Raw genomic sequence first — 14,875 nt, 5'->3', positions numbered from 1 at the left:
CCTCCTGTTTCCTTATCCTCAACTAGAATTTCTAGCTTGAGAAGACGCCATGGGACTTCTGGGTCATCACCCATCACTGTCAAGGTTGCTTCAAATTCTCCTTCAACTCGAAACTTCACACGGCCATTTGCTTTTAGAAGAGGAAAATGTACTGCTTTCAAACACTAAGCTTCTGGCTAACCTCCAAGTTTCAGTCTCACTTATAAGACATTTTAAACAGACTAACTTTCATCCTGGTGTTGAAACAAGTCAGTGATTCAAACAGAGAGAGTACCAATGTCCAGGTCATTAAGAAAGCAAAGGCACCTCTTGTTACATTATGAATAAACACCAGAGCATGTCCTCCAGGCTCAACTTTGGAACCTCTTTTCTCTTCCAGTCTCAGGTAATTCCACTCATTTCCCCTCAGTGCAGAGACCACCACATTACTTTTAGGTACCAAAGAGAGAACAGTTATGGATGGCAAAACATAGGTTCAACCACCACAAAATCAAAACTTCATTTACTTGTTCTTTGAACAAAACCCAAACGGTCACTTAAAAAAGTATTCTTACAAAAACAATCTTAGGTACATACCCACTGTAAGATTTGCTAGCTGTGGAGGAAGATCTGTCGTTACAAGCCTATGTCTAAGAATCTGATTAAGCTGATGAAGTGTGGCTTGTTTCTCAATTTTGGTAATTGGGTCTGGAGGAATAATTTTGTCCTACAAAAAAAATGAAAAATATTTTTTAAATAATATACAAAAGATGTAAATGTTTACCTGCACCCGACTGTACACGTGAGTACTTCTTACTGTACTCAAGACAATCACAACACTCATTTCTGTTGTCTGCATCCAAAACTAGTGACTATACATTTCACTGTAAATAATTCTCAGCCACCTTGCTAAAGCCCTGTTCTTCATGGTGCTCCATTTATGACACCAAGTAAATGTCACTAGATGACTTCCTCTATTTCCTAAATGTACACAATACAATAGCAACAACTCATTTTTAAGCACTTCCAAAATACCACTGCTATGGAGTCATGTTCACATCTGAAATACACACTAAATTATATTTGCACATCTACTCACTCCCAACAAGGATGGGGAAAGGGAAGGAAATGGAGAAAAAAGGAGGAAAAAAGAGATTCCCTAGTTCACTTGGCCCCAATTTATTTCAAACTATCCTACTTTTACTTATAGAGAAAAAAAAAGAAACTACATAAACTACCTTTTTTTTTTTAAGGGAAAATGAAACAAAACAAAACAGCTTCTTCTATACTGTGCTATCCAAACCCAAAGACTTTTCGGAGTAAAGGGGCAAAACACTTACCCTGATGCAGGTTGGAAGCCGTGGATAAGAGCCAGTAGTCAGTACATCAATGGCATATGGGATAGCAAAACTAGGCAGGCGTGCATGGACCAGGGCATCTCTAGCTAAGGAGGCCAAGCGGTCAGCGGTATCCACAAATAAGATAGCTTGCTGATCTAAAAAGCTTGAGATCATCTTTAAAGCAAAGGGTAAATACATCATTTACTCACTCCAAAGCAAACTTAAAAAGAAATTAATATAGGTGGCTTCTTATTTATCAGATGAAATATCAAGAGTAAAAATTATCCTAACCAGACTTCTAGTGTTGGATAGCAATGAAGTATTTAAAATCATGGACTCCCAGACTGCCTCGATATAAATTTTAACCTTGTAATTTACTAGCCATGTCTACTTGGGCAAACAAGTTCTATGCCTAAGGTTTTCATCCTGAGACAGCCCTGGCTGTCCTGGAACTCTATAGCGCAGGTTGACCTCAAACTCTGCCTGCCTTGACCTCTACCTCCCAAATGCTGGGATTAAAGGCGTGTGCCACCACTGCCCATGGATGTCTCAGGTTTTCAACAGTAAAATGGAGATGATTCTCAACCTAATGAATAAAGTTGTTCTGAGTGTATTACATAACTAGCCTTCAGAACCATGCCTAGAATACAGGAAACAGTACATATTGCCCAATCTGAGATCCAAGCCAACTATCTGCCCAACACAGACATTCGATTAGTTTTCTAGTCAGTTAAAGTCATGACAGGGCTGAAAACCATCTCCTTCAAACCTTTAGTTCTGTTTTACATCAATATCTAACATTCCTTTCTTTCATGTCCTTCAAAAAGGTTTCTGGTGCGCCGGGCGTGGTGGTGCACGCCTTTAATCCCAGCACTCGGGAGGCAGAGGCAGGCGGATTTCTGAGTTCGAGGCCAGCCTGGTCTACAAAGTGAGTGCCAGGACAGCCAGAGCTACACAGAGAAACCCTGTCTCAAAAAAAAAAAAAAAAAAAAGGTTTCTGGTGAACAACTTAAAACAAGTCCCCCAGAGCTAATGTAAGGGGGCACCATACATAGACCATGATCTTTTTTACAGTGCCAGTTCCACAGCTGTTTTATTGTCTCATTTCTACAACTCTAGAAAACAGAACCAGATAGCTACCATCTATCACCTTAGAGATGAGAAAACTGATTCACAGGTAAAGACCTTTTTCCAAAGAAATATAGCTTAATAATTAGAGAAGCTAGAACCACAAAATGGGGTTTCTTCTCATAGTTTTAGACCCAGTGTATATCTTGAAATGTTACCTTTTATAACTGATGCAATGTTCTATCAATGTCACCAACTCTAACTTCTTATTCATAGCCATGATACTACTAAAACAGTCTCAATTGCTGAACTGGTTTTAACTCTGATTTAAGGCTTTTTTTTTTTTTTTTTTTGGGTTGGTTGGTTGGGTTTTTTTGTTTGTTTGTTTTTCAAGACAGGGTTTTTCTGTATAGCCCTGGCTGTCCTGGAACTCACTCTGTAAACCAGGTTGGCCTTCAACTCAGAAATCCGCCTGCCTCTGCCTCCCAAAAGCTGAGATCAAAGGAGTGCGCTACCACAGCCCAGCAATTTAAGCCATTTTAAGAGTCAACAGAAAATGTTCTTAAGACCAAGTTAAGGGAAAAGAAAACCAGAGACCTCCCTCTGGGAAGATGACAGATAAACTGAGATATCAGTTTATCCGGCCTGCACTACTCTGTGTAATGAGACAGACTCAAAATACACTAACCACAGTACATTGAATATTGCTTACTGTACAAAAGTTTGCAAATTTTAACTTCCCAATCACATTTATAGACAATGGAAACTTTTCTCCCTTGAGGAAACTTTTTGAATTCTTAATTTATTTGTGCATAGGTGTTTTGTCTACATCTTCAAGTATGTCTATGTACCATGTGTATATCTGGTACACAAAGAGGTTAAAAAAAAACAGCAGAGTGCATTAGATTCCCTGAAATTGAAGTTACAGATGGCTATGAGCTGCCATGAGTGAGATGGGAGTCAAACTGGGTCCTGCAGAAGAGCAGTTAATGCTCTTAACCCCTGAGCCATCTCTCCAGCCCACCTCCCCAGCTAAAGGGAGATGTAACATACAATTCAAAACACTAGCTCAAAAACTGAGTGTGCTGGTGGTACATACATATCTGTAATCCCAGCACTCAAGAAAGACAAGAGGACTGATAGTTTAAGGCCAACCTAAGTCAAATATGCTTTTGATCAATATTACAAAGAAGGGTATATTAGCTTACTCAGAGACAGATAAACATGTCTAACAAAACTGGTCTACAGCTGTCATGGCTAAGATGACAGAACTAGAACTACGCACTAATGTCAATAAAAAAAAATTATTTTCCCCTGTGTTCTAGTTTGCTTTCTGCATCTGTGACAAAACACTCTGATCAAAAGCAACTTAGAGGAAAGGGTTTGTACAGCTCACACTTCTATATCTTAATACACCATTAAAGGAGGGCAGGACAAGAACTCAAGCAGAAGACACAAAGACATGCTGCTTGCTGACTCACTCACTAGCTTATATTCAGCTAGTTTTCTTACATAGCATAGCAAAACTTAGACTTTTCTTATACTATGCAGGGAAGATCACGCTCAGTGGGCTGGGCTTCCCATACCACTTAGCAATCAAGAAAATGCTCCAAATATGACCAGAAACCTATCTATCTTAATCAACTGGGGGAGTTTTCTCTTCCCAGGTTACTATAGTTTGTGTCAAACGGACAATAGAAACTAACAGGATATGCTTCAAAAAGAAAACCTATATTCTAGAACTTTTCAAAGTCCAATTTTATGATCTTTTTCCTTCTTTTGGTTTGGCAACTTTCCCAAAAGTTTGGGCAATCGAGTTTAACAGGTTAAGCAAAGACTAAAGCAGGCTAAAACCAAGGTGAAAATGTTAGAGAAATCAGACCAGAACTATAGCTGTGCTGTCGACTGCTTTGTAGAGTAGGGCTTTTGTGGAATAAGAACCCTCACCAGCTTACAAAAAGAAAATTCTCCATTTTTAATTTACCAGAGTGCTAAAATAAATATACTACAGTACCATCATGGCAGGTAGCTGTTCATTTTTTTCTTTTCTTTGGGTTTTCAAGACGGGGTTTCTCTGTGTAGCCTGGCTGTCCTCGAACTCATGGAGATGCACTTGCCTGTTTCTCAAGTGCTGGGATTAAAGGTGTGCACCATCATTACCCTGCTGATTTTTATGTAAGAAGCTTGATAAACTACAGAGATTTTTTTGTTTGGTTGGTTGGTTGGTTTTTCAAGACAGACTTAAAGAAGGCGTACACCACCACGCCCGGCTCCTTTTTTGTTTTTTACTCTATCCTGTATTGACATTTTTTTTTTGGTGTATTGACATTTTTAAAAGGTTCCTAGTGTTCATAGATTAAAGCAGATTAACAAATTAGATCTGGCTAGGTTAAGTTTGAGAGCTTCAAAAGTTCTCCGTAGCCTGGCAGTGGTGGCCCCCGCACGCCTTTAATCCCAGCACTCGGGAGGCAGAGGCAGGTGGATTTCTGAGTTAGAGGTCAGCCTGGTTTACAGAGTGAGTTCCAGGACAGCCAGGGCTACACAGAGAAACCCTGTCTCGAAAAACAACAACAACAAAAAAAGGAATGTGAGAATCACTGGTAAGTTATGTATCTCTGCACTTCCTTTCCATTCAACAAATTTAATTGACAGCAGGTAGACATATAGTTGGTCTTGTAGAGCTGAGCCTAAAAAGGGCACCTCAATGAAAGTAGGGGCATGCTGTCTTCATTTCAGGACTTTATTCACTATTTAATTGCCTTTTCCAGTATGAACTCTTTAGGAACAATTGAAGTAAAACAAGAGCAGTGTTCCTCATCTGTGAGCACCAAATCATACTCCCCAAGTTCTCACAGTGAACTCACCCAAGGCCCCTCTAGGCTGTTCTCTTAACATTCTTACCTTAAAACTTGGTTTTTCTTACTATTGTTATGTGGGAAAAGCATCTGTTGTTTGTTGTCCAGGCTAGCTTCAACTGACTAGTAGCCACAGATGATCTGTTTGTTTGTTTTTTTTTTTAAGACAGGGTTTCTCTGTGTAACCCTGGCTGTCCTGGAACTCACTTTGTAGATCAGGCTGGCCTCGAACTCAGAAATCCGCCTGCCTCTGCCTCCGCCTCTTGAGTGCTGGGATTAAAGGCGCGTGCCACCACCGCCCTGCGAATTTAATCTTCTGATCCTCCTGCTTCCACCTCCCAATTGCTGAGATTACAGGGTAAATAAACATCACTATGCCTGCTTTATGCAGCGCTGGAAATCGATGGAATCCAGGGCTTCCTACATGCTGTAGAAGTTTTCTACCAATTAAACTACATCCTCAGCTCCCTAAAACATTTTTAGAGGGTTGATTTAATCTTTGTTACACTTCACTCAATGAAGTCACTTCTTTGAATTAAGAGCAATTCAACAGCTGGGCAGCGGTGGCACACGCACGCCTTTAACTCAGGAGGCAGAGGCAGGTGGGTTTCTGAGTTCTATGCCAGCCTGGTCTACAGAGTGAGTTCCAGGACAGCCAGGGCTACACAGAGAAATCCTGTCTCAAAAAAAAAAAAAAAATTCACCAGTCCAAAGACTCTAAGTGTCCCGGAAAGCAGGCAGTATAGGAGGCTTTACTCAAGTCTCCCCACCATCCCTTATGCTCACTAGTCTTTGAGCAAGCAACTGAACTGATTGATACACGCTGTCATCAGTTCTGTGACCTTGAAGAAACCACACATTTTCTAGAAATTTAATCATCTCATCTGTAAAACAGAAAATACAGACTCTGTCATTCTCATAAGGACATCAAAAAAAATCAATAAGCAAACTTGAAGAGAATCTTCCTAACTCCAAAACAGTACTTTAATACCTTTAATACCATTCTGCATGTTATGCTGACCCTAACCATAAAATTGTTTTGTTGCTATTTCATAACTGTAATCTGGCTACTGTTATGAATTGTAATGTAAATATATTTGGAGATGAAAGTTTACCAAAGGAGTCTTGACACACAAGTTGAGAACCACTGCTCTGAAGAATTATAAAGTTTTAAAGCCAACCATTTCTCCCCTTTTAGTTTCTCCAGTGTTCTATCTAAAGTCTCCTCATGTAAGTCTTCCACATATCTCCTCCTCTTCCTTTTGGTCAAGTGTCCATATACAAATACTAGCCTTCCACAGATAAATACACTATGTATTATCATAAAGGAACGTGATTACTGACATCAGTGATAACTTTGAAATCAACAGATGTTAAAGTTAAATTTCTAGGTTATGCATATAACATTTAAAGGCATTTGTTTTGAGACAGCATCTTGCCATGTAGTCTCTAACCTAGACCTCATGATCATCATTACCCAGACTCCTGGGTGCTAAAGATCACATGTTACCAATGTGCAGCTCTCAAAGTTCTTCTATACAAATTAAAAACAAAAATTTAACTTACCGCACACTTCTCTACTTTGCCAGCATCATTGGCCCATTTTACTAAAGCTAATAATCGAACGAAGAGTTGACGTGTCCGGCTAGCAAACTGTACAATTTCTATTTTCCTATAAAATAAAACAATTCTTCATCTGAACCAGCAGCACATTATTTTTCACAACGTGTTTCTTCTAAATAAAAAAGCATTTATTTACAAGCACAACAAAATTAACCTAAAAATTTTTACACAAATATTAATTTCATCTCATTTTTGTGTTCTTCTCATACCTTTACCATAGAGCAATAAATCCAATAGGAATTTTTCCACAATGAATTACAACTTGAAACTAATTTTTTATTATACTAAATGATTCCTAAAATATACTAAACGTATGGATATGTGGAAGTGAAAGTTAGTATAAACTTCATAACTGAAGTTACTGGTAATTAGTTACCATTTTGGTTGGAGGAGTTGAAATATACTCTTTACCAAAGCTTGAAACTATGTCCTTCTATAAAAATCAAGGGTTATTTCCCAACTTACAATAGCATAACAAACAAACAAACAAACACTCTGATGATTTCGATGACAAAGTTGAATACATTACCTTACCCAAATTAAAGATTGGTAAAAGGTAGGTCTGTCAATATCTATTTTTATATCGTATTCCTTTCTATACTTTTTCTACCCAGCAATTGCCAATATTTATCGTCTCATAAAGCTTTAAGAGCATCATTAAAAGCTCTCTACCCTCTACATATTAGCTAGACCTCTTTTCTTCAGGACCACTACAACTGACAATCATACCTCTCATGGTTTAAGACACTGGAAAAAATTTTCAACATGCCAGGACCATTTAATAACAAGACCCAGAAGAATACTAACCTAACTCCAAGTGCAATTGAAGCTATTTATTAATTTAATGTGACCTTTCAATGACCTACACAGCCAACCAATATCTCTCCATCTTGCCAATAACATCACCCTGCTGCAACGCACCCACGTAAGTTTTTGCTGAAGTCTATCACTGACTGAATAAGTCAAAGTCAAGCTGCTATTGAGAGTGTGATAAGACCACACACAACCTAAAAAAAAGCTTCCTTAAGAACAGCCAACACCATGAATACTGGAAACAAAAAAGAAAAAAGCCAAGGCACACTTATGGCTCTTTGTCAGTGTCTGTCAAGGATTATTAAAGAAAACAAGCAAGAATGAGCACAAGTGCTAAAAGTACATTAAGATCTTACAGGGCTAGGGTTGTAGCTCAAGAATGTAAGGCACAAAACACAAATATACAACCACCTGGACACCACCGACCTCAGGACTTGGAATTCCAGTGCTGCCCCTCTCTTACCACAAGCAGCAAGATTTGTCTGATATTTTTTTCCCCTAAATATGCTCCTCTATCAGAAATATGCCCTTCTCTGTAAACTACTCTAATGTGGTTTTCTGACACCACAGTGTCTCAACTGATAGTATACATGAGTCAGTTCTTCAAAAGCCCAGTGTTCATTCCTACTCCACAACAGGCAGAATAAACCTAGCTTGTTTCCTTCTTTTAAAACTAACCAGTCAAGTCACAAACCAGGTTAAGTTTCAATTGTGTCTTCCAGCTCTATCTTTTTGATTCCTGTGTAAGTCTACAAATAAGGCATTTGGTATTGGTAATGAAGAGGTAACCACTAATGAATACTACAAACCTCCCCAGGGACTTAGTTTAAAAAACCAAAACCAAGCTGGAGAGATGGCTCAGTGGTTAAGAGCACTGATTGCTCTTCTGAAGGTCCTAAGTTCAAATCTCAGCAGCCACATGGTGGCTTCACAACCATCCTTAACAAGATCTGATGCCCTATTCTGGAGTGTCTGAAGACAGCTACAGTGTACTCATATAAATATATTAAGTAAATAAATCTTTAAAAAAACTTTTTTCTTTGGCCTATGGAAACATAATAGTGTTAAATTTTAAGCCCAAGCTTAAATTGAAATAAAAATTTTCAACTATAAAATAGCAATAACAGGATCTAACAGCATCATTACAGCAACTGGTAAATTAACAGCCAGCTGCCCAAAGCCAGTCAAGTCAACTTCCATTAGAGTCTATGCAGTTACATTTTCCTATTCCTCCCAGGACTTGTCTTGGTCAGCCATCAATAAAGATTTAAAAAAGAAAGGGTCTATATCCAAGTACCAAGAACACAAAAAATGCACTCCCTGATGCTCCCAACAAAATACACAGTCCTAAGTTTCTTTGGACCTAGGTTCTTCATCATCAATAAATAGCACCATACTCATGCTCACAGAGTAAAAAAAAAAATAAAATCAATAAGGAGACAGATTTAAGTTTTTTCATACTCACCTTTCCACATCAGATTTCCTTGGCAATCTAAGAAAAAGAAAAAAAGCTGATTAAATATATGCATGCCTTCTCAAATTGCAATGGTGGCCTTTATTTGGCCTTTGTTTAATATCTTCATGTTTCAGAAAAATTGACCAAACAGTAAACCACGGGCTCAAGTGGCTGCTAACTCTCCGCACTGATTAATTAGCAACAATATGGCTGCAATGTAAAAACCGAAAAAGTAGCATTTCTTCCCATTCAAAATGCTTCAGAAGATACAGTGTGACCCTTTAACAGTTTAAAAGCTCAAGTCTTGGGGTTTTAGGTGGTGTATACCTTTTGACCCCAGCACTCAGGAGTCAGTTTAAGGCCAGCCTGATCTACATAGTGAGTTCCAAGACAATCAGATACATAGAGACCCTGTCTCCAATAAGTAAATACCAGAGGCAGAAAAATATCTTTTAAGACCAAAATGGCTACAGTTGCAGGAATAGTGCTTAGTTGTCAGTGTCTCTGAACTGTGAACACTTTGACTCTTAGCAGTAATCCCATTATATTGTGCTATAGTAGGTGAATCTGGAAGTTAAGGGTAGAATCAAGGTTTTATGGCAGTTATGACCTTGCATGGTGGTTAGATGAAGGATTTATATTATTTTTAAGTAGCTCCAATAGTGTTTATTTCTTTTTTGCTAGTTCTTTAGTACTGATTGCTAGCAACCTATGTTAACTTTCTCCTTCATAAATTATACTAATCCATTAATGCTTGGAAAGGCCCTAAACAGATTTCTGAACACCTTCCCCCCCGCCCCCCAGCATTCCAGTATCTTCTAGCTCATGGTGCAAGCCTCAATTGCCTGAATACCTGTCAAACCTGCCCAGCAATGATCAGATCCTGAAAAATGCACCCAGCTGCTTAATGTTCTTTCCCCCCCACACAACCACCCAAACAGGAAAGCATACAAGGAGGGGAAACTACTAAAGTGAGTTGTCTTCTTCTCAGGGAAGACATTGAGGTGGATGGAAGCTACAGGTATGGTCAGAATGACAGAGAACCTAGGCAGGGAGGAAGGGTATGTATAGGTCAGTGGTAAAGCACCTGCATAGCACATTCCAGGGTTCAATTCCTAGGGGAAAGGTGGGGTTTAGGACACTGATGAACACCAAGTCCAGGGCAGGGGAAGGCTTAAACTAAGTAGAGGCTAGAAAGGCTAGCATATCACAAAGCCAAGTAGAAATTAAGGGCCGGGGGCTGGTGTGATGGCTCAGTGGGTAAGAGCACCCGACAGCTCTTAGCTCTTTCAAAGGTCCGGAGTTCAAATCCCAGCAACCACATGGTGGCTCACAACCATCCGTAATGATCTGACGCCCTCTTCTGGAGATGACAGTGTACTTACATATAATAAATCTTAAAAAAAAAAAAAAAGAAAGAAAGAAATTAAGGGCTACAAATAAGAACCAGATATGGTACCCTGTACACCTGTGATCATAAGCACTTGGGAGGCTCAGAGGTGAGGACTACCACAAGGCCAGCCAAGGATGCGAAGACAGACCCTGTCTCAAAGATTGCAAATAAAAGCAGGCCCTGGAAAAGTTCCTCTACATGATAAAAGTCCCTCACAGTACTCCCAGAGAAGCCTTGTTCTCAAGAGTGAAAAAAGTGAGGATTGGGGGACGGGGGTAAAGTAGAGCTCAGGGATAGAATAGGAAGGCAGAAACCATCCTTGCAGCTCCTACCTGTCCCCAGAGACCCTAAAGGATCAGCTCCCACCAAAAAAGGTCTGCATTTCTAAAACAAAACACAGGACTTGCTGCCTGCCTCCCTTTTCTCCCAATGCTCACACTTCTATTTTAAATTCCTTTATGAAAATCCACCACATGGAGAAAAAGCTCTTAGATACAAATGATGAAAGAAAAAAGGTACAGAACAAGCATATTTATGCCACATTTTAGTAAAAGTTTATGTCCATTTTCTGACCTTAAAAGGTTAAAAGGTGTGGTGGCTCACACCTTTAATCTCAGCCCTTGTTAGACAGAGGCAGACAGGAGTTGGGAGGTCAGCCTGGTCGACAAATCCGAGTCCAGGACAGTCAGGGAGGGTTACACAGAGAAACCCTGTCTCAAAAACAAACAAACAAACAAAAAAGAGGTTAAAAAGCAAAGAATAGAATCTATGCCCCTAAAACATTAAGGCAGAAAGCATCGGTGTATGTTGGAGGTGAACAGGCATAAGAAGGAAAAAAAAAATCTAGAAATTTGGTGCTAAACCAAATCACCTAAATACACTGGCAGAAAAAGATACAAAGTTCTGTGCCAACCTAACATACAGAAGAGTAAAACTGTCTCAGAAACAAAACCTTGTCATCTTAGTAGACACTTAATTGGAAAGGGTTTTTTGTTGTTGTTGTTGTTCTAAGTATCAAGAATAAGAATAGCACTTGCTTTTCCCATAATCATCAATGGTTTAAGAGACATAGCTGACGCCTTTAATCCCAACACTCGGAAGGCAGAGGCAGGTGGATTTCTGAGGCCAGCCTGCTCTACAGAGTGAGTTCCAGGACAGCCAGGGCTATACAGAGAAACCCTGTCTCGAAAAACCAAAAATAAAAAAAAATTGAGACATATATGAAAATTCGTTCATTCGTGTACTAAATAAATGCCCCCAAGTACATGCCAGGCATTGGTCTTGTCATGTGGAAAAGCAAAACAAATCAAAATCCTTGTTCTCCTGGATTTCCTATTCCAAGGAGAAGGCACAATATGTTAATGATGTCTCAAGGAATAAGCATTGTAGGAAAAAAAGAAAACAAAAGAGGATGGGTGCAAATACTATTATGTGGGCACTTGGAGAAAGTCTTTGATCTATGTTACATGTGAGCTAAGACCTAAAGGAAAAGAGAAGGAAAACCACATATATTTCTGGAAAAAGAACAAAAGGCATTATTATCCAATTGTTAATTGTGTGAAGAACTATGAGAAACAGCAAGAAGGTTGACGGAACAGAATGAGACTATTAGCATATGAATTAAAGAAGTAAAGTAGGTAAGGCAAAATTCCCAAGGCCTTAAAGATGTCCTGGTTGGTACAGCATAGTCCCAGTGTAGGCTTGCTGTTCTATCTTTAAAAAAAAAAAATTGTGTAGCACTGGAGAGGGGGAGCCAGGACCTAACAAGTGCTCTACCACTAGGCTACATTCCCTAACTAATGTGTATTATTATTATTACTACTGAAACATAATGCCAGGCAGCCCAAGCTGACATCAAACTTCCAATGTTGCCTACAGGCTGTTCTTTAATTTCTGATGCTCCTGCCTTGACCTCTGAAGTGCTAGGGCTACAGATATACACTACTATATTTATAACATTTTCCCCATGTTCAAAGGTATCCTGGTTTAGCCACAAATTTTATGGTCTCTCTCATAGAGAAGTGATTCTAAACACTTTTTTTTCCTGTGGTTTTTTTTTCTAGAAGGGGGGGGGGTTAGTCTGAGACAGGGTCTTACTATGTAGCCCTCAATGTCCTAGAAGTGGCTATATATAGACCAGGCTAGCCTCAAACATAAAACTGGCATGCACGTGGGGCCTCTGCAGGGATTAAAGCCATGCACCACCATGTTTGGCTATGGAATCTTTTTTGAAAATAGAGTTTCACTTTGTACTTCAGAGTCTGGCCTTAAAGCTTGTGATCCTCTTGCTTTACCTTCCACAAATCTTATATTTCACTGAGCACAGCTTCTGGGTTAGATATTGAGTTGTAAGGAGCTGGACACAGAATGTGGAATTCAGCTGAGGTCTGTACTTGAGATATGTTTAGGAGTCATACAAATGGTGGAGGGGGGAACTAAACATATATTATTCTATATCAATAAAACAGATCCCTCTCCATAAACTAAATCCTAAAATTAAAAATAGAACACAATTCAATACATTTCTACAAATTCTTTACAGAAAACCAATCACATGATCCATGATCAGTCTTTTTACCACAGCTATGCACAGGACATATATTAAACTGTCTTGAATTCTTATGAACACATGCAATATATGTACATTACTACAAGAACTAAGCTTGACAGGTCACTCAGTCAGAAGCCGTAGGGAGGGAGGGACGTACACACCTGTAATCCTAGCTCTTACTAGATGCGGAAAGCGTGTGTTAAAAAAAAATCTCAGCCAGGTGTAGTGGCTCATACTTGTAATCCCAACACTAAAGTGGCTGAGCCAGAACTGAAGGTTAGCGACCAGCCCGACTATACAGGAAGACCCCGTCTCAGTAGTACCGAGAATAGTAATACCGCCACCACTTTTGATAAGGTTAAGCTTTGTCTCAGTCAATAAAATATTGTACATCAAAACTGAAAGGGAATGTTTTACAAGAGTAAGTGAAGCCCGCCCTAATTCTTTTAGTCATGTACAAATGTAATTCTCCAGTAACAAAGTATTGCAAGATACATCCTCGCGTCTGCATACTAACGTATTTCCCTGGAAACCTGAGGGAGCCTAACAATAGGTAAAAAGTGAAAACTTGTATGGACCTCAGGTAGAAGATGCTAAAGAGTTTCAAAATTTCCTAATACCTTTTATTCACATAGTGAACCGTCCGTGTAGTCTGCTTGTACTCTGAAGGTATTAACACCCTAATCACGCCCCAAGGCATTTCATAGGTAACTAGACTGAAACCCGGAGGCTCATTAGAAAAAAGTATTCTACTTTCACTACATCCATAAAGACTTAACACGCTTTCAAATGTTGCAGAAAGACTCAGAATTTATAATGTAATTGTTTTACACAGAATCTACCTCCGGCATTCTAAGAGAAACAATTGCAACCTTCATTTAAAACACTGTCAAAAAAGATGTAAAACATTTCCCTTCATTGAAAATCCCGTTCAGTTCGAAATCTACGTAGTCCTCAATGCTTACTCTTCTACTTAGGTTTTTAGAAAATATTCCACATAGAAATTAATACACTTCTGTTGGGAACTCAAGACAAAAATCCCAAAGACAATCTTCAGCGCAAGTGTTAACATGCGAAACTAACCAGTCTCCGTGCTTTCATCGTCAACCAGATCCCCAATAGTTACCTCCTCCCTGTCCCCAGAACCTAAACCCCATGAATTTCCAAATTCTACGCTCAGCAGCGTAGCTCAGTAAATGGCAAGCATAAGCCTCTCTTGAAGGCGGGAAGGGCAAGTGAGGAGCCGGGAAGCAGGCATGGGTTCGCAACACTTACAAGTCCGTCAACACCATAAGCTCCGAGTAGGCCCGGTGGAGCAGAAATTCGATGAGCGTGCTAAGCCGGTAGCCGGGGCTAGCTGCCGCCGCAGCTGCCGCCGCCACAGCGGCTGCGGGCGGCGGGGGAGCCGGGGCAGACGCGGAGCCACTGCTGCTGCCTCCGCCGCCGCTGCTGCCACCGCCGCCGCCAGGAGGGATCAGCTGGTGGTTGTCCAGCTGCACTGGGGCCATGGCGGCGTACAGCCCGGCTCGGGGCAACCGCCTGAGATGCGGCCCTGGAGCCTCCTCCCGGGCTCGGTGACCGCACCGAGGCGGGCGCGGGCAGAGTGGCCGCCGCCTAGCGCCAGGCCGCCTCTGAACAGGAAGCCGAGCCCAAGCTGCGGAGGCCCGCCCCCATGTAGGGCCGGGCCGGCCGGCCGCAGGGAGGCGAGCGTGGGGCGGGAGGGCAGAGAGGCGGGCCGGCCGCCACTCAAGTGGGGAAGCTTCCGCGACTGCTCAGCGGCCGCCCGGCCGGCGGGTT

At 40.6% G+C, this 14,875-nt stretch overlaps 1 protein-coding gene across 2 annotated transcripts in view; it reads right to left on the bottom strand.

Moving 5' to 3' along the window:
- Med14 (mediator complex subunit 14) overlaps positions 1-14,869 on the bottom strand; it is a 79,134-nt gene extending 64,265 nt beyond the window's left edge. For both annotated transcript variants that reach the window (XM_021152961.3, XM_029473516.2), the window contains exons 1-6: positions 14,354-14,869; positions 9,144-9,170; positions 6,809-6,914; positions 1,320-1,493; positions 577-706; positions 2-130 (exon numbers count right to left, since the gene is read on the bottom strand). In XM_021152961.3, coding sequence (XP_021008620.1) covers positions 2-130; positions 577-706; positions 1,320-1,493; positions 6,809-6,914; positions 9,144-9,170; positions 14,354-14,586 — 799 coding nt within the window. In that variant the 5' untranslated portion in view covers positions 14,587-14,869. The remainder of the gene's footprint in view (position 1; positions 131-576; positions 707-1,319; positions 1,494-6,808; positions 6,915-9,143; positions 9,171-14,353) is intronic.
- Between the last annotated feature and the right edge of the window lie 6 nt (positions 14,870-14,875).

Source organism: Mus caroli, unplaced genomic scaffold (genome assembly GCF_978045245.1).
Source record: "Mus caroli unplaced genomic scaffold, Mus_caroli_1 scaffold_5, whole genome shotgun sequence".
NCBI lineage: Eukaryota > Metazoa > Chordata > Mammalia > Rodentia > Muridae > Mus > Mus caroli.
This window is presented reverse-complemented; position numbering and strand designations above follow the sequence as displayed.